Source organism: Eubalaena glacialis, chromosome 1, assembly GCF_028564815.1.
Source record: "Eubalaena glacialis isolate mEubGla1 chromosome 1, mEubGla1.1.hap2.+ XY, whole genome shotgun sequence".
Lineage (NCBI taxonomy): Eukaryota > Metazoa > Chordata > Mammalia > Artiodactyla > Balaenidae > Eubalaena > Eubalaena glacialis.
In genome coordinates, this window is record NC_083716.1 from 48,155,437 (window position 1) to 48,179,929 (window position 24,493).

General features: G+C 55.7%; 1 protein-coding gene across 3 annotated transcripts; it reads left to right on the top strand.

Moving 5' to 3' along the window:
• The first annotated feature begins 580 nt into the window (after positions 1-580).
• OGDHL (oxoglutarate dehydrogenase L) lies at positions 581-23,980 on the top strand. 3 transcript variants are annotated; one of them, XM_061196183.1, is made up of 22 exons: positions 581-784; positions 2,564-2,734; positions 6,713-6,815; positions 7,245-7,360; positions 7,506-7,660; positions 8,376-8,522; positions 10,258-10,348; positions 12,808-12,987; positions 13,132-13,260; positions 14,137-14,316; positions 14,592-14,744; positions 15,315-15,417; positions 15,957-16,085; positions 17,148-17,298; positions 18,358-18,485; positions 19,438-19,616; positions 21,037-21,108; positions 21,221-21,346; positions 21,452-21,524; positions 22,894-23,057; positions 23,241-23,395; positions 23,857-23,980. In XM_061196183.1, exons 1-22 carry the CDS (start codon positions 581-583, stop codon positions 23,978-23,980), a joined length of 3,033 nt encoding a protein of 1,010 aa, XP_061052166.1. The 3 variants fall into 3 exon arrangements, with proteins under 3 accessions (XP_061052166.1, XP_061052176.1, XP_061052186.1); XM_061196193.1 differs by lacking the exon at positions 14,137-14,316; XM_061196203.1 differs by lacking the exon at positions 2,564-2,734.
• Positions 23,981-24,493: the final 513 nt, after the last annotated feature.

Consider the following 24,493-nt stretch of genomic DNA (forward strand, 5'->3'; position numbering starts at 1 on the left):
AGCCTGTATGTACCCCCAGAGCTGTTAGCTGTCCTGAGTGTAAGCTCTGGGCAGGGTATGGGAGCCAAAGAGGGCAGCTGCAGCTGGGAGCTTGGCTGGGCAAGGCGCCTGCCTCTGGTGTGCCCTCCACTGTCCCCCAGTGCCCTTCCCTTCTCTGAGCCTCAGTCGTCCCCGATGTGAAGTGGGGCCATTGAGGCCCGTGTCGTTGGCCTTCTGGCCTGGGAGGACATGCTGGGCCTCTACTGCAGTCAGGGGAAGTCACTGGTCCCTTTTGGTCACAATGACTAGAGACCCAGCAGTGCCATGGGCCTCGAGATAGTGCAGCTCAGCCAGGCCCCTTCCGGCCTTTTCCTGACCGGGCATGGAGCACCCAGTCCCTGGAGGACTACGCTGCCTGAGTTCCGGGGTGTTCAGGTGGCCTGGCTGACTGTCCCTCTCACCTCTGTCTCGTCACTGCCTAGCCCAGGGCCACCTGCCCAGTAGGCCCAGCAAATGCCATATGAGTGGATGAATGGCTGCCAGAGCCTCCTTCCATCCCAGTCCTGTGGTTTATGTCTCTCCCTCGTTGCCTGTGTCCAGAATGAGTCAGCTGAGGCTGCTGCCATCCTGGCTTGGGACACAGGCCTCGAGGCTCCTGGCCGCACATGGCGTCCAAAGGTTCACCTGGTACAGCAGGTCGTCTGGGCCACCAGCCACCTTCCCAAGCAGCAAAGTTGGAGGCGGCTCCAGTTACATGGAGGAGATGTACTTCGCCTGGTTGGAAAACCCCCAGAGTGTCCACAAGGTTGGCACCCCAACCCTGCCCTCTGTGTAGGAGAGAAGGTCCTGGGGCTGGGCCGTGGAGAGGGGAGTGGGGAGAAGCAACTTGCCTGCTATGTGACCCCGGGCAGGTTTCTTTGTCTCTCAGGTCTTCCATCATCTTTGTGAAAGAGCTTGGTCCTCATATTGGGTGAGGAGAGTCCATTGCTGTCCTGTTGCTGGACCAGCCAGTGGGTGGTGGTCTGGCTTGAGAAGCCTTGATAATGCCCTGCTCAGTCACACCTGGTCTGAGACCTGTCCCTGCCCCCTTTGTCATGCAGTGCCGTCTCCAGATGGCCTCTTGTTATATAGTTAGGAGCATAAGTGTTCACATATATAGTAAGCTGATAAAATAAGTACCCACTGATGGTAAAAAAAAAAAAAAAAAGTCAAAATCAGATGCCAGGGCAAAAGTGAAAAGCATAGCTGCTCTCTCTCCTTCACTCACATGCCTCAGAGGAAAGTAATACATTCACATGATCCAAAAACAAAAAGTATTAAGTTCTACAGTGAAAAGCCTTCCTCCCATTCCATCCCGTATCTGCTCAGCTCCTACCTGTCTGTTCCCCAGTCTATTCTTAATTTCTTCTGTATCCATTCAGATAAACTTATTGCAAACATAACTCTGGATTCTCCCCCTTTACACAAAAAGTAACATGTAACATCCACTGTTTTGCCCCAGGCTTTTTTCACTCAGCATACATCTCCAAGATTTTCCATGTCAGTACCTCAAGAGCCTCATTTTTCTTTTTCCCAGCTGTATAGTATTCCACTATTTGGATGGATGGTCCACATCCATCCCCAGGGACAGGCATCTGACTCATTTCCAGTCTCTGGCTGTCATGACTGGTGCTGTACTGCATCATCTTGTACATTAATCATCTTGCACGTGTGCAGCTAACTGTGGGATAAATTCCCCAAAGTGGAATTGTTGGGTTAGAGGGCATCTGTGTACATAATTTTGATGGGTGTTGCCAAATTGCTTTCCACAGGGCTTGTACCACCTTATTCTCCCACCAGTACTGTATGAGGCGGCGTAGAGGAAAGCACTTTTGTATGTGTTCTGCTAGAACATGGAGGTGCTGGTGCATGTGCCCATCTGCTTTTTGTTTCTGCACGAATAGTAGCAAAGCATGCTACTTCTGCTGTGTTCACTTTACAACATATCTTGGCAATATTCCACATCCACAATAATAAATGCATCTTTTTAAAAAGACTACATAATTTTCCAGAATCTAAATTTACCATCATTTTTTTAACCAGTTTCCTATTGATCACTGCTTAGATTGTTTTTACGTTGTCATTTTTATAAACTGTCCTGCAGGGAACATCCTTGTACATGTAGGCACACCTGTCCAAGTACATGTATAGAATAAATTGCTGGCAGTGGAATTGCTGGTTCAAAAGATACATGCATTGGAAATGTTGAGGGCCTGCCTGCCCTTACCCTCCACAGGGCTGCCTCCAACCCACAGTGTGTGAGGGCATGTTTCGCCTATGGATAGAAGCCCATTTCATACCTAAAGCCCCTTGATCACAGCTTATAACCTCCCCCACCCACTACCAAGCTGGGTCCTGGAGAGATCCAGAATTTGGGTGGGGGCCCTGGGCTGATTGAGAAGGGTATTCTCGGCAGGGTCCTGGGAGGGCCCTGAGAGCTATGGTGATGAAGGAAGACTGATGTCCCCTAGGGCCCCAGCCTGGGCCACCCCCCACTACTCCCAGGCCCTAACCTGGCTGTTTTCTTGCTTCTGCCCCTGCCCAGTCCTGGGACAGCTTCTTCCGGAAAGCCAGTGAGGAAGCCTCTTATGGCCCGGCTCAGCCCCGGCCCCTTTCTGTTGTCCCTGAGAGCAGACCGGCAGTGTTGAGCCGGACCAAAACGAGTAAGCTGGTGGAGGACCACCTGGCTGTGCAGTCCCTGATCCGGGCCTACCAGGTGAGCGGCTGGGAGGGTACAGGCTCCTGGGGTGTGGCCAGGTGCTGACGGCAAGAAGACTGGCTCAGCTCCAGCGTCACTTCAGAGAGATCTTCTCCGAGTCCTCTCTTGGTGGCTCTGGCCCCTCCTCCTGCTCTTTGTCACGTTACCATTCACATCACTTACCACCCCCTGTATTTTTTGTGTAAAGTGGTTTGTTTGTGGTCTTTCTCATGGAGTGTTATCTGTCGCCCACACCACTCGGCCCCAGAACCTGGAGAAGTACTTAGTGAGTGATCAGTTTCAGTGAGTGTTGAATGAAAGGTGAGTAGATTGCCCCTTGTTAATGTCTGTTTTCCCTTCTTGGCTGAGCATTCCAAGAGGACAGGGACTGATGTCCAGCAGGTGCTTAATTAGTGTTTGTGGAATGAATGAATAGTTCATTAAGCAGCTCTCCCCCATCAGCTGCTCTGTCCTAGAGACTTAGGCTCCCCTCTGCTGGGTTCCCAGGCTGGGCCCTTGCTATGTCAGAGAGTCCTGATGATGTTTCCTATTCTTGGTCTAGACCGAACAGGACTAATTGGAGGGCTGTTCTGGGTGTTCACTCCATAAAAATGTAATCATTTGGGATCTGTCTGGGAATCAGTGGCAGGAGGTATTTCATAAGAAAAACTTGTCTTGAAGACATGCAGAAGGTAGGGTAGGGGCATCCTGGGGTCCTTGGCAGAGACTCCGTGGGAGGGTGCAGCAAGCCGCTGCAGGAACTCAGGGGAGAGGGAGGCCTTAGCAAATGGAAACGGCGCCTTGCCTCTGAATGACGCACTCTGTGTGGGATGGCAGCTGCCCGCCCAGCTGTGCTGGGGCCGAAGAGGAAAGGTGCACAGGACTGGACTCCCTCACTGGCCTCAGGACCCATGGATCGTGGGCCACCTGCGAGTAAACAGCAGTGATTGTAATTATGTTTTTCTTGGCTGGCTGAAAGAGGCAGAAAGTGATCTGACCGTTGACTTTGAAAAAGGACAAGGAACATAAAACTCTGTATGAAATACAGGGTAGCATTCAGAGTACGGCCTGAGGGCCTTGTCTTCTAAGTACAGTCCCAGCTCTGCAGCAGCTCTTTGTTCTCTCACTGGCCAAGACCATAGCACTAGGGTCCTTCCAGCAGGATGGTCTCTGGATTCAGGAATGTTACTCCGTACTTGCATGATAAAAATCTGCCTGCTAGTGAGCATCTACTGGGTGGGCTGTAGCCCCTCACAGGTCACTCGGGGGCTGAGCTCTGGTTTGACTCATCTGCACACAGTACTGAAAAAAACCCCAGGCTGCTTCTTATGCATGTTTTCAAGCATATAATAGATAGAAGAATTATATATTGAACCCCCATCAGTACAGGGCCAGTCTTTTTTTTTTTTTTTAAATTATTAGCACCTTTAATTATTATTTATTTATTTATTTGGCTGTGTTGGGTCTTCGTTTCTGTACGAGGGCTTCCTCTAGCTGCGGCAAGCGGGGGCCACTCTTCATCGCGGTGCGTGGGCCTCTCACTATCGTGGCCTCTCTTGTTGCGGAGCACAGGCTCCAGACGCGCAGGCTCAGTAGTTGTGGCTCACGGGCCTAGTTGCTCCGCGGCATGTGGGATCCTCCCAGACCAGGGCTCGAACCCGTGTCCCCTGCATTAGCAGGCAGACTCTCAACCACTGCGCCACCAGGGAAGCCCCAGGGCCAGTCTTGATTCATCTTACGCACCTCCGGCTCCACCCATAGGCCACTGATTATTTTGAAGCAAATCCCAGACTTCATATCATTTCATTCATTGAACGTTTCAGCATGTATTTCCAGAGGTAAAGCCTCCTTTAAAAATATTCAAATATACCATGATAGTATTATCACACCTAAAAATAGTAATAATCCTTAATGTCATCAAATACCCAGTTGGTATTCATGTTTGCCTGTTTGTCCTAGGATTTCTTTTTACTGCTTATTTGAATCAGGATCCAAATAAAGCCACAGGTTGTGATATGTTGACATGGCTTTTCAGTCTCTTGTACTCTACTCTGCGGGTTCCTCTCGATTTCTTTTTGTGTTTCTTGCTCTGTGTGTGTGTGTGTGTGTGTGTGTGTGTGTGTGTGTGTGTATAAGAAACCAGGTTGTTTGTCCTATAGCATTTTCTCGAGTCTGGATTTTACTGATTGCATCCTTATGGTGTCACTTCATCTGTCCCTTTGTCCCATGTAATTTCTGTAAGTTGGTAGTTAGATCTAGATGCTTGATCCAACATAGATTTGATTTTTTTCTGTTGTTGCAAGATCAGCTTCCTGGTGGTGATGGGCACTTCATCAGTTAGCAGCTAAGGATAATTATTTCCTGGACACATTAAGTCATTGGGAGTGGTAAAAGTGGTGATATTCTAATTCTTTCTTTCTTTGTTTATTACCTGAAATACTTCTATCGTGAGAACCTTCCCTTTGTCAGCTCTGTTTATCCTGAGGTACAAATTGTATAGGGAGGGCAGGGTCAGTGCTTGATTTTTCCTTTTGTTGATGGATTTTCAAAATTATGACATGGTTTCCTAGCATCCTCCAAAGACGGCCAATAAAGGTTTTTCTTCTTTTTCATATTGTGATATGAATGCATGAATTTAAACATATTTAATGAGTTTCAGTCTGCTATAGATATTATCCTTTTTGTTGCTCAAAATGTGTCCTTATTCCCAGCCCCAGTAGTGTTTGAACACCCCTTTGCTATCTGGTAGGACAAGATGCTTTGAGCTCATCTCGCACATTTCTGTCCAGCCAGTTCTTCAGGGAGTGAGGGAGTATTTACTGCTATTGGTTTGGTCATGACTTCTGGGTTCTTTTGATGGTTAGAGCCAGGAAATATGTATTTTTTTAAAGATACCATACTTTATGGGTTTATACTGATGCTTCTATATACATCAAATGTAGGACTTAGTGTTTGTCCTTGACCTCATCAGTCTTATGTCACCATCTCCTTTTAAAGATACCAAAAATAGAGATTCTCAAAGACAGCAATACAATGACTTACTTGATTTTCCCACAATCCACACATGACAGTCTGAGAATACAATTCTAGTACTACCACTGCTGATTGGTACTATAAATGAATTTATGATCTTTTTGTTCCTGCAGTTCTGTTTGTCTTTGGGGAATATTCTGTTAGTCAGTTGGAATAGTTCCTCTCTATGTAGTTATGCCACCAAATGGATGCATTAATTCATTTGTTTTGTCTTTCAGTTTTTAAAACTTAATTTTGTTTTATAGTGATATAAAATATTTATAAGATTCCAAAGGCAAATCGTCAATGCAAGATATATTCTTAAAAGTCTAGCTTCTAGCCCTGCTGCTCTGCCCTATTTTGTCCTTTCCCCGTAGGTAATAATTTTCCTTATTTTATAGTTTTCTTATTTTACTGTATATTCTTCTAATGCATATATTTATTTGTAGACATGCAAATATATACAAATATATGCAAATGCATGTGTTTACTTTTCTCTTCCCTTTCTTAGATAATGGGTAGTTTACCACACACACTTTTCTGTAATTTGCTTTTTTGCTTAATAATATTTTGTGGAGACGACCTCATAGTAGCAGTTAGGAATTTTCCTCATTCCTTTTAGCAGCTCTGTAGTATCCCCTGTGTGGATTTCCCATATCCATTTGCCAGTCTCCTGTTGATGGACATTTGGGAAGTTTTTAGAATTTTGCAGTTACTAATAGTACCGTAGTAACTACTTTTGTGTATGCTTCTTTCCTGTTTTTGAAAGCTGCATGTTGTACTTTTAAACAGAGTTGAGCTCCTGCCACCTTAGTGGCTATGGTGGGGCCTCCTAGGCAACTATTCAGTGGCTGGGTGCTGGAGATATGTGGAAACTTGAAATTCTGAAGGGGGACTTGAGGGGCCAGGGCCCAGAATCTCAGTCTTGGTGAGGGTCTGTCCAGCTGCGTTACAGCTCCGCCCCGACCTTTTCCCCTTCTCCAGATCCGTGGCCACCATGTGGCCCAACTGGACCCCCTGGGCATTCTGGATGCAGACCTGGACTCCTTTGTGCCCTCAGACTTAATCACCACCATTGATAAATTGGGTGAGTCGGTACCCTTTCCTGTTGCCCTGGCGACGCCAGAGCCAGCTGGTGCCTGTGCCCAGTGAGGGGCTCTGAGCCTACAGTGCCTCTGGGTCTTGGGTTTCAGCAAGCAGCCTGGGAGGCTTTCTTCTGACCCTTGCCCAGCTATGCATGGTGTCCCTGCAAGGGAGGTCTCCCCATCTTCCCTAGCTGGTGTGCCATGCTCAGCAAGCTTGAGACATCTGTCCAGGCCCACCCTTATGGCGGCAGGCTAGGCTCTGACTCATGCCCTGTGCCCTGCAGACAGAGGGCCTTTGAGCTTTAGGCTGGACATGGCAGGAGGGTCCTGGGGGCACTGTTGGGAGGTCTGGGGATACAGCTGGGCCCCACCTGGGCCTGACCTCCCTCTCTCCTCTCTGCTGCCCGGGCTGTGCCGTGTGTGCCTCCTAGCCTTCTACGACCTGCGGGAGGCTGACCTGGATAAGGAGTTCCAGCTGCCCACAACTACCTTTATTGGAGGCTCTGAAAACACCCTTTCTCTGCGGGAGATCATTCGGCGCCTGGAGGTGAGCACAGGCAGGTGTGTGGACACAGCTGATGAAGCTCTGTGGTGTGCGATAGAGGGAGGGAGGGCGCTGCCTTTTCTGTTCCAGATCCCAAGGCGGTCGGTCTTCTTCTTGGTTCCTCGTGGAGTGCTCCCCTTTCCCCCAGAACACATACTGCCAGCACATCGGTCTGGAGTTCATGTTCATCAATGATGTGGAGCAGTGTCAGTGGATCCGGCAGAAGTTCGAGACCCCTGGCGTGATGCAGTTCTCCAGCGAGGAGAAGCGGACCCTGCTGGCCCGGCTGGTGCGCTCTATGAGGTCAGGCTCCCAGCACCACCCCGGGCAGCCTGAGTGGCTGGGGGGCCTGCTCCAGGGCTGTATGAAACGTCCCAGGCCCTCGCTAAGAAACTAGGAGGGTGCCTGGTAAAGGAAGGCAGGGCTGGATGGTGCTCCAGGAGAACATGACACCAAACGAGGGTGGAAGTGGCAGAAAGATGTCCCTGTGTGGAGTGAGTGTAGCAGCGCCTTCCTGCAGGTGGGGCACTGCCTGGCTCTGCCCCTTAACTTCTCTGAAGCTGGGTCTGCCCAGGGCTGCGGGGGCCTGGAGGAGCCCCTGGCCCAGCTGCTAGGAGTAAAGTGGCTCCCTGAGCAGTGACGTGTGGGCTGGAATTTGAGTTGAGCCGTGAGGCATCTTTGGGGCATGATGAGAGAGCCCCAGGGCACGTGTGTGCTGGAGGGCAGTGGGCTGGGAGCAGGGGAATGGCTAGTTGGAGCAGTGTGACTGGAAGGGGAAGAGAGGGTGGTAACTGGGAATGGATGGAGCCAGAGGTCTGTTTAAGTTGGGAGGACCCTCAGCCTCCCCCTGACCTATGCTCCTTGCTGGTAGGAGCATCATGGTGTCTGTGCCAGGTCCTGGACTGTGCAGAGGGAGGTGACTTGGCAGCTTCCTGTGTCCTGGCATCCTGCTCCGAGCCCTCATGAACAGCCCCCAGGAGCCCAGCCTCTCCATCCTTCCCCATCTCTCCCCAAGCAGGTTTGAAGACTTCCTGGCCCGGAAGTGGTCCTCGGAGAAGCGGTTTGGCCTGGAGGGCTGTGAGGTCATGATTCCTGCCCTCAAGACCATCATCGACAAATCCAGCGAGATGGGGATAGAGAATGTCATCCTGGGGATGCCACACAGGTGGGCCCTTCTCTTCCCTGCCTCAGCCTTGTGCATTCTCCTCCAGGCCCAGCAAGCTGAGGTGGATAGGAGGCTTTGAAAATCAGAGCAGGGGTGTTGGTGGGACCTGGGGATAGAGGCAAAGTGGTCTAGAAAGTTATCAGAGGCCCTGGGCCCTGGGCCATCACAGAAAGCACGTGGCCAAAGCCACATGGAACCAGGTTCTCGTAAACTCAGTTTCTCTCTCACCATGTTGCTGTTGTCCCCAGGAGTATTGAGGTTACAGAAGAGGGGTATATCATGCTACTTGAGGTTCCTGTGGACAAGGAGATGCGGAGGGGCACATCCCAGGGAAGTGAGGGCAGAGCCTGGGCAGGTGGCCTCAGGTTCGCATCTCCTGGTGGGAGGTCTCTGGAGGTGAGCCGAGGGTCTCTTTCCCCGGCTGCGAGCTGGCCACACATTTCCCTGTGACTTTGATAAAGACTTGGAAGGCTGGTCTGGCCACTGGGCAGTTACCTCTGAGGTGGAGCCTGTGGGCTAATGAGGAGTACAGCCAAGGTGGCCAGGGGTCCTGCTGAATGGGCTGGAAGAGGACGTGCTGAGCAGTCTGGGGGGCAAAGCCCCTGCATTTCCTGTACCTGTTTCCAGCTGCTTCCAGGTGGGCCAGCCCCGGACTGCATCAGCACCAGGGGCATCAGGATGCAGTGGGAGGAGGGTCCCCACCCTGTGGGCTGGCCTCCCGGGAGCCCGAACTTTGCCACACAGGCTCCACGCTCTGGGGGTCCCAGAAATGCCTGGTGTCTGGTCAGAGGGTCGTGCAGAGCTGGCCCCGTGGTCTGAGGAGGCATGGGCACATGTGGCTTCAGTAGAACCGTGGGAGAGGATGGTGCTGGGCCGTCAGGCAGCTCTGGGACTGGGTGGTGGTACTGAGCAGGCTCCTGGCCTGAGGAGGGCTCCGGAGCCAAGGGCTGCCCTCGGCCAGGCCTCCGTATTTGGGGAGGGGCCTTTGAGGCTGGAGGCTTTGCCCAGAGGGGCTGAGGATTGTTCGTACGGCTCCTGTGGTCCCACAGCCCTGCCGCCGCAGAGCAGGAGAGGGGCCCGCTGGAAGAGCGCTGCCCTTCTGTCACTGGGCCGTGCGGGGCTGGAGGTCAGGGTGTGAGCAGGCCTGGGGCTGGCGTCCGCTGGTAGTCTATGGGGAGCGGGTTCGGAGTCATGTCCTGTGCCCCCATCAGGCTGGTGCCCACCCCTGAATAGATTGCCCTTGATGGGAAGCTCAGGCTGGACTGGAGAATCCCTGGGCCTGGCTGCTTTCCTCCCCCCACCCCTCAGTCCTCACTCAGCTCCTCTGGACAAGTCCTCTGGTGACTCCTGATCTTAGGGGCAGTCCAGTCCCCTCTTCCCTATCTTTATCACTTCCACATCACTGGGCTGGCGTGGGGAGCCATGTGTGAGCAGCTGTGATTCGTTAGCAGCTTGGGGTCAAGGTGCTGGGTTGGGCTCAGCTTTTGGTTGGGGAGAGGGGTGAGTAGACACCCTGCCATGAGGCTGGGTGGCTCCCTGCCCGCGAGGGCCTCCTGAGTCTGAGTTGTAGGGGGGGATGCCTGCCTGCCCAGGGGGGCCGTCCAGCTGGACCTGCTCACATGCCTTGTAGATTGAGGCGGGATGAGAGGGCGGGGCCTTCCAGCCCCCATGCTAATTCTGATAGGTCCCAGGTGGGCAGGGAGCATGGTAAGAGCCCTGCCCCCTCTGGCTCCAGGGGCAGGCTGAATGTGCTGGCCAACGTCATCCGCAAGGACCTGGAGCAGATCTTCTGCCAGTTTGACCCCAAGCTGGAGGCGGCGGATGAGGTGGGTGCCAGGCCCAGGCCCCAGAGCCTCTGGAGAGCTGGGTATTTGGGAGGTGGACTGGAGAGGGCCTGGGCCAGGAGCTTGCAGGCTCAGACAGACCTTGAGGTGGACGGACATGCAGAAGAGTGGGAGAGAGGCTGGGGGTGTCTGTGTGAGGCCCCTAAGGTGTTTTGGAGCCAAGTGCTATGATCTCCAACAGCTGGGAGAGCCCTCGGGTAATCTGGGCTAACCTCCCTCTTTCCAGCTAGGGGGACTGAGGCCCAGAGAGGTGTGCAGGGAAGTGCCTGAAGTTATTCAGTTCAGCTCATGTGGCCATGCCTCTGTGCCCAGGGTCCTGTCTACCTGCCCTGAAGGGCTGCCTCACTCACTTGTTTGACCAGCACAGCGTTGGGAGGTCAGGACGGTTTCCTGTGCCCACCGATGAGCAGAGAGAACATTCTTCTGCCCTCACCCCCTTCCTGGCACGTATACGTGTCATGTATGCCTCACACCCCACGCCTCTGCCTATGCTGGGCCCTCAGCCAGATGGCCTTCCTCTGTTCTGCTCTCTGCCTCTTTCCCAGCCCTGCCCGTCTCCCCTTCTAGTGACTTTACTGGTCCTCCAGGCAGCAATCCTGTCTCTCCCTCCTCTGTGCCTCCTTTCCCGGCAGATCCGTCTCTACTCTGGCCTTCTCCATCGCGCACACGCGCGTGTGTGTGTGTGTGTGTGTGTCTGTTTTCCCTTCCAGGCTGGTAGCAGGGTGATGGCAGGGACCTCATTCCCGAAGCCCCAGCACTCAGCACAGGTGCATGGTTTGTTAAAATGAACCACATTAAATGACTGCTCCAAAATCATCCAGTACATTAGGCCAGAGCAGGACTAGAAGCCACATCTGCTGGCTCCCAATCCAGAATCTTCCTGCCATCATGTTCATTTTGCCCAAGCACCTTCATCTCTCTGAGCCTCAGTTTGCTCTTCTGTAAAATGGGGATAAAAGTTCCTGCCCCCAGAGTGGTTGTGAGGAATCAGAGACAACATGTGAGTAAACTGTAAAACCTGGCCAAAGGACACTTTAAACAAACTTACTTTTTTTTAAATAGAAAAAGAAATGTGAGCATCGTTTGAAGAAAAGATTACACAATGAGAGTGTTTCCCTTCTGAGACCCCTTTCCTGCTCTCCATAGGCTCTGCTGTGGTCAGTTTTTGTGTTAAAGTGTGTACTTCCAGAAATGTTCCATGCAGTGCAAACACACGTATGTGTCCAGTACAGCTTTATTTGTAAAAAGCCAGGGGAGCAGCTCGTGATGCCGCTGGCCACCTTGCTGTTTTCACTTAACGAGCTGTCACTGTTTCAGAGCTGCACACAGAGCTCCCCGAGCTTCGAGTGCCCCTCTGGTTTCTGCTGTCTCCCGTTGATGAGCGTTAGGTGGTGGAATGAGTGTCTTTGCACACATGTGTGCGTGCAGTTTTAGATGGTGTCCGAGAAATGCGGTGGCTGGAGCTGAGGAGGTAGGACTGAATTGCCCTCCAAAGAGCTTGCAGACAGCAGCGAGCCCACACGCTGTGTGCGAGGGTCCCAGGCCCCCGGCTTCCCTTACTCTGTCCAACCTTTCCATCTTTACCAATGTGATAGGTCCAAAAGTCACTGCATTTGAACATATTTCTCTGTTTCGAATTTGAGCGTCTTTTCACATGTTTAAGTCATGGGTGCCTTTTTCTGTAAATTCCTTTTCCTGGCTTTTGCTCATTTTTCTATGGGTTTTTTGGGCTTTATCCCACCAATTTGTAAAAGTGCCTTATGTATTGAAGGAGTTAGCCCTTTGCCTGCATTTGTCTGATAAATATTTTCCCAGCTTGATTTTTTTCCCCTAATACTGTGCATGGATCTTCTTCCCCCATGGCAAATATATTAGATTTCAGCTGTCTTATCCTTTACGGCTTCTGAGGTTTGTACATTGTTTAGAAAGACTTTCCCTACTCCAAGATCGTAAAGTATGTCATGTTTTCCCCTGATACTATGGCTTTGTCTGTTGTGTGTACATTTTTGGTTACTTTGGTGTAAGGAGTTAGGTACAGGTCCTGTTCCAGTGTGTGCCCAGAGGCCTAGCCCGTGGTCTCAATGCCAATTAAGAGCCGCCCTTCATTTCTGTGCCTTCACTGTTGCTGGCTGGCCCCTTCCTACGGGTGCCTTACCCTTTCCCCACTCTGCCATCATTATTGCGGAGAGGATGGTTGTTGATAATGTGGAGGGGCTCCGATAAGGGAGCCAAGGCCCAGGGAACCTACCTACCTTTCTTAGGCCAGCCTGGAGGGCAAGAAGGGCATTGTGCTGGGTTTGGGGGAGGGATGCAGGTGTGAGTCAGGGACAAAACAGCCTTCCCAGGGAGCAGAATCCAGGGAATGTCCCAGCGCCACTATAAGCTTGCATGTCTGGGATGGGGTGGGGGGGAGGTTCATCACGGGCCACCTCAACCTTCAGGGCTCCGGAGATGTCAAATATCACCTCGGCATGTACCATGAGAGGATCAACCGAGTCACAAACAGGAACATCACTCTGTCGCTCGTGGCCAACCCCTCCCACCTGGAAGCTGTGGACCCCGTGGTGCAGGGGAAGACGAAGGCAGAGCAGTTCTACCGCGGGGATGCTGAGGGCAAGAAGGTGAGCTTGCCTGGGCCCTGAGGTCCTGGGTTCTGAGGGGTGAGCTCCGAGGAGTAGGCTCTGAATCTCTGAAGCCCAGGAGCAGGGCTGGGCTGCACGGGCTGGGGCGTGGGGGCCCCTCCTGGCTTATATCCTGCCCTGCAGGTCATGTCCATCCTGGTCCATGGGGACGCCGCCTTCGCTGGCCAGGGTGTGGTCTATGAGACCTTCCACCTGAGTGACCTGCCCTCTTACACCACCAACGGTACTGTGCACGTCGTCGTCAACAACCAGGTGAGGGCCTGGGCTGTGTGCTGGGCCCTGTCAGTGTCATCCATCCCTGAATCCAGGCAGCACTTTGAGGGGAGGAGTGAGGCGGTTCTGGGTTTAACCCCCCTGCTCTGCTACTTACCAGAGTGTGACTTCAGGCAAGATGCCTGATCTCTCAGCCTCGGTTTCCTGGTCTGTGGAACTGGGAGGTGTATACATCTGTCTGTCTCTGTGTCTCTCTGTCCTTCCCTCTGCAGCCCCCTCCCCCCATATTATATATGTGAGAAAGCAGTAAGGACAGAGGAAGATGGGTATAACCAGCACCTAGCACCGAGGCTGGACATGTAACTAGATGCTGCCTTGAGCTCCATGTGACCCAGGCAGTCTTAGAACACAACTCTCACAGCCTTTGCTTTTAAAAAAGGTAGCTGTGGTTAATAACAGCTCTTCTTCTGAGCCTGTAAAGCCCTGGGTTAACTACCTTATTCGCATATTAAGTCATTTAACCTTCACAGTATAACCCTGTGAGGTAGGAATTTAATGAGCTCTTTTAATCGATGAGGAAACAGGCTTTAGGAATTAAGTACCTGGCCCAAGGTTGTACAGTTAGTAACTGGTGAGACTGGGTTTTACCCCAACTTGCGCTCCCCACTCCCACTGTATAAAAATGATTGCAGGAGAAAGAGCAGGCACAATTCCCCTGGTGTTACTGCCGTCCCCGTGGGACCCGCAGCTATGTCTGATTTCGAGGTCATCCACTGTTACCCCGTCATGTCCCCTGCACCTCCTGAGCACACCCGATGGACCTCGAGGCAAAGGCGCCCCTCCCCTGGCCCCCTGGCTTTCTGGTCTCCCAGGCGGTGGCTGCTGTCTAGCTCTCAGTGCCTCCTGCTTCTGCAGATTGGCTTCACCACGGACCCCAGGATGGCCCGCTCCTCACCATACCCCACCGACGTGGCCCGTGTGGTCAACGCGCCCATCTTCCATGTGAATGCAGACGACCCAGAGGCCGTGATATATGTGTGCAGTGTGGCGGCCGAGTGGAGGAACACCTTCAATAAAGATGTTGTGGTGGACCTGGTGGGTCTGGGGGACTGAGGTGGAGGTGCTCGGACTGTCCCTGCTGTGGCACGTGCGCCGGGTCTGCAACATCTTTGGTAGTCGGGGCTGAGCGGCAGGTTTAGAACTGCTGAGCACCATCTCTGCGGAGGCCTGGGGGTGGGGCGTTTGGTGATGGGTCGTAGTGGGGGCTGGTGAGGCCTCACAGGATGTGGCCTGCCAGGTGTGCCCCAGCTGTGCAGTGACTGCGCCAGCCACACCGCCTGGGCGCGGGGACCCACCCTCTGTCCCTGCAGGTCTGTTACCGCCGGCGTGGCCACAACGAGATGGACGAGCCCATGTTCACGCAGCCGCTCATGTACAAGCAGATCCACAGGCAGGTGCCTGTGCTGAAGAAGTATGCAGACAAGCTCATCGCCGAGGGCGCAGTGACCCTGCAGGAATTCGAGGTGGGCCCCGTCAGCGCCTGGGATCAGCCTTGCTGGAGCTGAGACCCTGAGGCGGTTGCTGATGTCACCAGCCCAGTGCTGGGCACTGGTGATTTATAGAAGTAGCCAGTATGGTCCTTGTCCCCAGTAGCCCCCAGATATCAAGGGGGCAGAGAACCAAAGACATGTACAGCCTGTGGGATGCAGTGAACGCTGCAATGCATGGAAGCCCATCCTCCGGCCAGAGTCCAGGAAGGCTTCCTGTAGGAGGTAGCCCTGAGCCGGGTTTGTCCCTGTAGTTATCTGTGGATGTGCTTGTCCTCCTGCCTTCAGGGAGCTCTCAGGGCAAGGACTATGAGTATTTCCTGTGTTCCCCCAAGTCCCTTGCTGAGTGGAATCACCTGAACTCTTTCCAGGATCCCCCTGCACTCTGGGACTTTTGTCTCTGGCCTTAAGGTCCCTCTGGGCCAGTGGGCAGACAGTTCCTCTAAAACGTGGTGAGAGGGACCAGGGTTTATGAGTCTGGGTTGACTCAGCCTCTGGCTGCCCAGAGCATCGCTGCCTCAATCCAGGCCTTCACCCTGATTTCAGGAAGAAATCGCCAAATATGACCGGATCTGTGAGGAGGCGTTTGGCAGGTCCAAGGATAAAAAGATCCTGCATATAAAGCACTGGCTGGACTCCCCCTGGCCTGGTGAGTGAGCAGCGTGTGGCTGAGAGTGATTTGCCTGGGCCCTGGGCTCTGGCACTGGGACCAGGACTGGAGCAATCCTGAATGAGGGCAGTTGCTGCCCAGCCCAGAGGCTGTGGGCTTTGTCCCTGAGACCCCTGAGGCTGTGTGGGACTGATTCCTGCAGGTGGGGTAGGCGGGAGTAGAGGGAGATGGCGTAGCCCTCAGGACACACGTGATGAGCTGCTTCTGGAAAAGGGCTGTGAGTCAGGGAGGGTGGACGGCAAAGTGGAGTGGGCCCTGGGGGAGGGGTGCTCCGCGGGCCTCTCTGGGGCGGAGCTAGATGGCTGTGACCCTGGGTCCAGGGAGGGGCCTCGCAGGCGCCGGAGGGGAGGATGTTGGGTGGGTGCTGTCAGGTGTCCCGGTTCCCCAGGATGGGCTCAGGGTTTGAGTGCCATTGGGGTTAAGGGAGAGGTGGGCCCCTGAGTCCTGGGGAGACAGCCTGGCTGGGGGAGCTGAGGCCCCACTGCCACACACAAGTCACAGAGCCTCTGCCCTCTCAGGCTTCTTCACTGTGGACGGGGAGCCCAAGAGCATGACATGCCCAGCCACGGGTATTCCAGAGGACATGCTGACCCACATTGGTGAAGTGGCCAGCTCTGTGCCCCTGGAGGACTTTAAGATCCACACAGGTGAGGTTGCTGTGCAGGCTCCAGCATGGGCCACTGTCCCAGACGTCATGCCCCAAGGGAGATGGCATCAGGAGTCAGGGAGGCCTGGCCCTCATCTTGACTTGGTCTTGGGTGGATCAGCGGAGCCCTCAGTGCCTCCTTTGTGCCCCACGAGGTGCCTGTGTTAACAGCTCCTCTCAGGGTGAGCAGATGTGGGTACCACGCTCCCAGCTGGGTGCTGGTGACCAGGCTTCTGTGGGACACCTTGTGTTTTCCCAGTGCCTTTGCCGGGGGCATCCCTGCATCAGGCAGAAGGAGAGCAGGGAAAGAAGGGCTTCCCATGGAGGGGGCGGTTGGGCCTAGAATGTTGGGCGGCAAGAGTGCTGGGCTGGGTGGATGACAGAGGGCGACCCTGGGCTAGTAGGTGGTCACTGGCTGCGCCTCTTGGCCACGATGGTGGCCATCGCGGCCTCTGCTCAGGCAGCCTGGAGGGCCCCCGCGATGGTAGTGGGGCCCCTGTGCACCCTCTGAGCAGCCTGTGGACGTTCCAAGAGGATTCCTCCACATGCCCGTGGAGGCCCAGGTGTCTTGGGGCACCGGCTCTGTGCAGTCACACGGGGTCTGTGTGGGTGTAGGGCTGATGGGAGCCCAGACTGGGCTGGGTGTCTGGGCTCAGATCCAAGCACCTTCATAGCTATGTGATCGTGAGTAAATGACTTCCTTCTTCTGAGCCTGTCTTCTCATCTAGGGGTGGGGGAAGTTGGTACCTTTCCCGTGGGCTTGTGAGAAATGTCCCTGAATCAACGAATGTGGCATATGCATGTGGCGGATGCTCGCCTAATGGTGCCTGCTCCTTCCTTCAGGGAGGGAGGCTGGTGGGGATGCGGGCTCAGGCTGGCCCGGTGTGTTGGCTGGAGTGGTGATGCTGGAGGAGGGGCCTCCTGGGTCCTGCCGGGGCCCTGCTCGGCGGGAGGGGTGTACACTGAGTATATACACACCCGGCCCAGGTCCCAGGGACTATGGCTGTCCCAGATAGGGTGGCCAAACCCCTGTGGCCCTCAGGCTGGCCCTCCCCTCCCGCAGGCCTCTCTCGCATCCTGCGGGGCCGTGCGGACATGACCAGGAAGAGGACAGTGGACTGGGCGCTGGCAGAGTACATGGCCTTTGGCTCCCTGCTCAAGGAAGGCATCCATGTGCGGCTCAGTGGGCAGGACGTGGAGAGGGGCACATTCAGGTGAGGGTCGGGGGGGCTCTGGGCCCTAGGCCCTATGGGCATTAGCCTTGTGCCTGGGGGGAGCTGAGAGCTCAGCTGTGCTGGGGATCTCTCACAGTCGGCCCAGGGCCTCTGGAGTGGAGTGGCCCTTCCTTCTCTTCCTAGACCTTGTCTGGGAAGCCAAGGAGGTGTTCTCAGGTAACTCCATCAGCACGCTAGCCCCCACCCTTGGGCCAAGCTGTCTGAGGGCTGCTAGGCCTCCTCTCTATCCCCACGGGGCCAGCGTGCAGAGCTGACTGCTTGGCCCAAGCTGTTGGTTGATGTCAAGCCTTGTGGTTATCTATGGTCCTCAAGATCCTTTGTTTCTCTTCTGTGAACTACTGTCAAGCCAGCTTCCCGCCACCATCTTGCTTGTTCGCAGTTGGGTTTTGAGTCCAGATGAGGGACTTTACACTTGCCGGTTGTCCTCATTACATTTCCTCTGTTTGGGACCCCAGATGTTTGGGATCTCAACTCCGTCTCTGCCATGTTAGTGAGTCCTGGAGGTGTGACTTCCAGTATTTGACAGGCCATCTGTCCCACGTCCCACTCCCTCATCACTGCTGGCCCTGCTCCAACCACGGTACAGAGGACCACTCCACTGCACCCTGAGTTGCATGTCAGTCCTTACAATGCTTGGGGTTTGGCCAGGGGGGCCCCCCTTATGCACAGGAATTCCTGCCTCCTGTAAACCTGGACAGGGCAGGTGAAGGTGGTAAAGGGGCTGGCAGGATGGGCAGGGAGATGGTGCCCCTGGGGTGTGGCCTCCTAGGGTCTCAGGCTCCACCCAGCATCTGGGAGGTCAGCAAGGCAGGTCTCATTGGATCCCTCCTTAGGTGAGAAGCTGAGACTCTCATGCCTGTGCTCCAAGACCCCCAGGGCATGTGTGAGGGCACCAGTGGGAGGGGAGGCTGCCCGGAGGAGGGACCAGATTGCTCTGGCTTTCCACGGCCTTCTTGGTGTCGCCATCCTGTGGGACTTTGCCTGGTGTCCTGCTCAGTCCGCCCGCCTCCCATCCCTTCCTGGTCTGTGTCTCTGCAGTCACCGGCACCACGTTCTCCATGATCAGGAAGTTGACCGGAGGACGTGCGTCCCCATGAACCACCTCTGGCCTGACCAGGCCCCCTACACTGTGTGCAACAGCTCCCTCTCGGAGTACGGAGTTCTGGGTGGGTCAGAACTCTGCCTGCAGGTCGGGCAGGCCCTGAGATACTTGGGGACCAGAGAGGGTCTTGCACCTCAGAGTGTCTGTTTTTGTTGTTTTGACCGTGGTCTGGGGCTGGGAGGGGCCGAAGAGGCTCAGAGGCCCCTGGCTGGACCTGAGTCCTCGGACAGCCCTGACGGACAGTGGTTGGGCTGTCCCCATCTGAGGCCACATCAGAGATGAGGTCCTGTCCCATCTGGCCCCTCAGAGAGCCCAGATGGGGGCGGGGCACTCTGGCCTGGGTGGGAGCTCTGGATACCAGAGCCTGTCCCCGGGCAACAGTGGGCCCAGACAGAAAACCCCATCGAGTCCCCTGACTGCTGCTGCCACTGACCGGCCCTGAGCCTGGCCTGGCCACCTCCACGTTCCTGACCTCTGTCTTGCCCTCTGTGCCACCACACCCAGCAGCCCCGTCTCGAGGCCCCTCCCTAGACTCTGGGCTCCCCAGACTGCCCCCTGCACTCTCCCTCGGCTTGACCTTTAGCTGGCCTGCTTCCTCCCTCCCTGCTTCCTCCCAGAAGCGGGAACCCCCTGAGACTGGCCACCGCTTCTGGGGAGCTGACTCTGGGGCTGTTCCTGCCCGTTCCCCTCAGCAGCCCCGCCATATTTGGGGGGCCCCTTGGCAGGTGGGCCCTGCTGCCTCCCCAGGGTGTCTTTGGAGTGGACTCCTGGCCTACATAAGGCTGAAGCTGGCTGTACGTGAGGTCAGGGCTGAGAGTGGCATCTCTGGGTGTGTTGTTGGCTGCCAGGAAGGGAGATCCTGGCCTTTGGGCGCCAAGGAGTCCCCGGGCGCTTCTGGCCTGCTGGGAGGGATGGGCGGGGCAGGCGGCGCGTGGGAGGAAGGGCTGGGTCTGGCCGCAGCCACCACCACTTGGGGACCGCGTGTGGCAGGCTCTGCCTCGGTGTCTCCCGTTTAGGCTTCGAGCTGGGCTACGCCATGGCCAGCCCCAACGCCCTGGTCCTCTGGGAGGCGCAGTTTGGTGACTTCCACAACACGGCCCAGTGCATCATCGACCAGTTCATCAGCACGGGCCAGGCCAAGTGGGTTCGGCACAATGGCGTCGTGCTGCTGCTGCCCCACGGCATGGAGGGCATGGTGAGGGCCATGGGGGTGGGCCCTGGCCGGCCTGGGAGAGGGCGGCTAGACCCTTGGCCACTTGCAGAGTTGGGGGGGTATGTGTCTCCCAGTCCCCCGGAACCACATGGGTCTGCAGGGTGGGGCTTGCGTGGGTCTGTGTCACCGCTGCTGAAGTTGGTGACACTACTGTTCTAGCAGTAGACGGAACGGACATGCCTGAGTGCCTGCTTTGTGCCGGGCTCTGTTTAAAACCTTCTCTGCGTGTTAACTCCTCCAGTCCTTACAACAACTTAAGGAGGTGGGACCTGTTCCCACTTTCCAGATGAGGAAACTGGGACACAGAGAGGTGGAGTAGCTTGCCTAAGGTCACACAGCTAGTAGCTGGAATTTGAACCTGTGTTGTCGGGGGAACCACATGTGGGGGAGAAGGAGGATGTGCAGGCCCTCGGGGAGAGGAGGAGCAGAGCATCAGGAGGTGCCACCCTGGTGGGTGTGTAGCCTGACCAGGTGGAGCGTGGGCAGGGCTGTGCTGGCTGCAGTGGATGGCCACAAGGACCCGCTCAGCTTGGACTGGTCATGCGGTCAGGGATTGATCAGTACTGCTCAGAGTCAGGTCTCCCTGTGCCGTGCACTTTACACGCCACATATAATCCTGTGGCATCCTCACAGCTGGACCAGGCAGTCAGTTCTATTCCCATTTCACGTGCGAGGAGAGAAGGCCTGTGACTGCCCACGGTCTTCCAGCTGTAAGGGTGGCTGGCATCTCACTGGGTGGAGCTTGAGTCAGGCTGGTTGCGGAGGGTTGGGCTGGCCTGGCTGGTGCCTGTGGCCATGGGTCCTTGGGGCATCCCCACTACGGGAGGAGCAGGTCACCCCGTCCCACGGAGAGCCAGCTTGGAGGGCAGTGCGGGGGTTCTTGCTGCTCTTATGGAGCAGAGCAGCCACGTGGGCAAGGGTAGGCGTAGCAGTCAGACCTGGGTTTGAATCTGTCCCTTTCTGGCTGAGTGACCTTGAGGTCGTTTCTTAATCTCTTTGTCCCTGGCCTTCTTCATCTCCATCACAGGGCTGCTTTCACAAGATGAGAGAAGAACCTGTGTGGGGTCCGTAGAGCTGTGTCTGGCACACCACGGGCACATAGTAAACAGTCACTGCTGTAGGTCAGAACGTGCTAGAGAAGAGCATCTTGGCCTTTTTGCTTTTTCCTTCTGCCCTACATGTTCACACATGGTGGCTCTGGCCGGACCCTCATCTGAGGGTACCTCCCTACTCTTGTCCCACATTCCTGGCGCTTTCCTGTGGTTGAGACTCCAGAGTGAGGGCATCTCCTCCAAGAAGCCCTTTAGACTCTCCCCCAAGCCCAGGGTCCCCGTCCTGTGTGACAGATCCCCAATCCCCCCCAAACTCCGGCCAGCCTGGGCCATCTGGCATTTGCTTCCAGGGCCCGGAGCACTCCTCAGCCAGGCCCGAGAGGTTCCTGCAGATGAGCAATGACGACTCGGACGCCTACCCCGTGAGTGTTGCCCGCCCTCCCCCAGGACAGGACTGCATGCTGCTGTGCCCAGCAAGGCCAGGGTGTGGATGCCACAGGCAGGCCACCTCCCAGCCGCGCCCTGCCCCTCCAGGCGTTCACCCAGGACTTCGAGGTGAGGCAGCTCTACGACTGCAACTGGATAGTGGTCAACTGCTCCACGCCGGCCAGCTACTTCCACGTGCTGCGCCGCCAGATCCTGCTGCCCTTCCGCAAGCCGGTGAGCCACCCGCCCTGGTCGTCACCGTGACCGTACAGGGGCCAAGTGCAGGGCACCCTGGCCAAGCAGGGGCGGCTGGCAGCCGGGCACGTGTTTCCCTTCCAGCTGATCATCTTCACACCCAAATCTCTGCTGAGGCACCCAGAGGCCAAGTCCAGCTTTGACCAAATGGTATCTGGTATGTGCCTGGGCGTGTTGGGGAGGCGGCTGATGGGGGGCCTGGTGGCCCATGTGTGGCCTCTGCTCCCGGGACTCTTCCGTTCTTGCCTCTGTCTGTGGCTCTGTTGGCCCTGCAGCAGCTTCTGGCACGATCCCCGCCAGCAGCTGGGTTGGGAGGTTGGTGCAGCGGCCAGATGGCTGAACCCACTTGTGTCACTTAACGCGGAGCACCAGGGCCAGAGGAGTGCACTGGGGCCCTGCAGCCTCCCAGCAGGGCCGGCCTGGCTGCACCGGAAGAGCTTAGAGGCAGGAGGCCTGGTAGAGGTCTGCTAGTTCATGGGACACTGAGTATCAGTCACTCATCCGTTGTTTTCTCTCATGAGCCAGACAGACATTTCTGGCCCTGGTGAGCCAGCGCCCCCTCCAAGAGCTCTCAGCCTCATTTAGCTGGGAGTCAGAGGTCAGATAAAGCACCCGAAGGACCAGGTTTTGGAATTGAGACGTGACCCAGTGGAGTATCAGGGAGGAGCAGGTGTGGGGCCCTGAGGCTTGGCAGAGCAGAGCTGTCTGGGAAGACGGTCCTGGGTTGTAGGCAGAGGGGCAGGGGCTGGCCAGGAGGACCTCAGTGGCGTGGACAGGTGCTTGTTCTTCACGTGTGTGTGTGGGCATCCCCTCAGATGTGGCAGGTGGCTGAGCCAACAGGGCAGAGCTCTGGCATTGGGCTGGACTGCCTGGGCTGAGTGCCTAGTACTGGTGGGCCCTGGCAGCCAGTGACCGTCTCTGCCTCAGTGTCCTCATCTGGGTTGCAGGGACTCTACAGTACCTTCCTCAGAGGTTTTTGTAGTACTTTTAGTTTGGCGCCTGGCACATGGCATGAGCTCAGGAAGGAAAAATGGATGGGACTTGGGGATGGAGGCTGGGCTCTGGGGCTGAGAGAGGGAGGACTGTGCAAGGTTCGCCTTCCAGCTTGGTGACTGGGTGGATTGAGTGTGCCTGGGAGGTAGGCATGGCTGGATGGGGAGCAGGTTTGGGACAGTGACGCTGTCAGACGGGGATGTGGCATCACCTCTGTCCCCTTCAGGGGCTCTCCCCATCATCCCCAACCGCTCCCCTACCCCGGCCCATCACCTTGTTGTTGATGCTCCCAAGGCTCTGCCCTTGGCTCCAGCCGCTGTCTCCACCCCTGTCCATATGGCGTCTCAGAGTGTCCTCTGTCCCCTGCTCCATTGTTTGTCTCAAGAGGTTCCTATTGCAGCCACAGATCTAAATCTGGGGCTTGTCTTAGTGGCCAGGGAGAGCCTGGAGGTGCCAGGGATGTGGACCTGATTCCCAAGCTGCTCTGGCCCCTCTGGGAGCAGACGCCCCTGCCATGCCCTGTTGGTCCCCAGGGACCAGCTTCCAGCGGGTGATTCCTGAGGACGGGGCTGCGGCGCAGGCTCCCGGGCAGGTGCGGCGGCTCATCTTCTGCACGGGAAAGGTGTACTATGACCTGGTGAAGGAGCGGAGCAGCCAGGGCCTGGACCAGCACGTGGCCATCACACGCCTGGAGCAGGTGCGCCCGAGCCCCTCAACTGCTCAGAGTGACGAGCAAGGTCATATCGCCAGCCCCCTGGCTCTGGGCAGCGTGCCAGGGCTGGGGCCAGTGAGGGAAGCGGTGGCTGCTCTCCTGGGGGCCTGGCCGTGCGCATGCCCCCCTCCCCCTAGCTATTCCCTTCTTTCTCCCTGTCTGTCCCAGATCTCTCCATTCCCCTTTGACCTGATCAAGCGAGAGGCAGAGAAGTACCCAGGCGCAGAGCTAGTGTGGTGCCAGGAGGAGCACAAGAACATGGGCTACTACGACTACATCAGCCCGCGCTTCATGACCATCCTGGGCCGAGCGCGGCCCATATGGTACAAGGCTGGGTGCAAGGGGTTGCCCGCCATTTACCCCGCACGTCTGCCAGGCCTGAGGCTCTGGGGGCTTGAGGCCCCATCCTGGCTCTGCCCACCCCATTTGCTGTGTGACCCAGCACTGGCCACTGCCCTTCTCTGGGCTGCATTGGAAACTGAGGAGTTGGGCCCCATAGTCCCTGCTGGCTCTGTGACTGTCAGTGACAGATCAGCTTCCCCATCAGGGATCCTCTCTAATACGGCCTTATGGAGGGGAAACCTTTGTGTTTGTTCTGCAGCCAGAACTGAACTAGAGAACCTCCTGCGTGTCTCAAATCTCCTACCTTTGATTTTAGGCCAGTGACTTGGCCCCTTGGAACCTCAGGCTCTTGGTTTCTGCAGCTGGATTAGGCCCGGTGCAGTCCTGGGGTAGCAGCAGGGCCAGGCTCAGCCCTCCCCTTAGCTTGACTCTCCTCCCCCAGGTATGTTGGCCGAGACCCAGCAGCTGCACCAGCCACAGGAAACAGGAACACTCACCTGGTGTCTCTGAAGAAGTTTCTGGATACTGCCTTCAATCTCCAGGCCTTTGAGGGCAAGACATTTTAGAGCCTGCCTGGGTCTTGCTGTGGGGTTGTTGAGGACACCGGGGACGTTAGGGGCTGGCTGGCTCTTCTGCCCAGGAGAGGGACTGTCAGGGGCCCCAAGATAAAACATACCCATGCAGTGACTGAGGCCAAAGAGTAGGTACCGCTGGCTTCGATATTATGCCACCTTGGGCCTTTGTGTTTATTTCAGAATCTCTTAGGGCTGAGAAAGCCAGAGGGGTCTGATAGACGGGCTGTAGCTGTAGAGTGTTTCCCCAGCCTCCCGGGTCTCTCTGGAGTGTTTGTGTGGCTTCTCCGTCTGTGTTGTTCATGTCTCTGCAGACAGCCAGCCACCCAGGAGCCCGTGTCTCTGGTCTCTTTCTCCCAGCCTGGTAGATTTGACTGCTGCTCACCTTGTCCTTGTTCGTCCGTGGATTCAAGAACTGTTCTCTTTTGTGCTCTTAGAAATAGAGATTTTAGCAATTACAACCAGGTGAAGCAAAACCATGCCAGGTGATTTATACGTGCTCTGTTT

Excerpts from the sequence above, each read along its gene's own strand:
- OGDHL (XM_061196183.1), top strand. The coding sequence starts at position 581 with ATGAGTCAGCTGAGGCTGCTGCCATCCTGGCTTGGGACACAGGCCTCG. Across the intron at positions 7,361-7,505 it reads AGATCATTCGGCGCCTGGAG|AACACATACTGCCAGCACAT; the intron begins GTGAGCACAGGC and ends CCTTTCCCCCAG. Across the intron at positions 21,525-22,893 it reads CTTTGACCAAATGGTATCTG|GGACCAGCTTCCAGCGGGTG; the intron begins GTATGTGCCTGG and ends GTTGGTCCCCAG.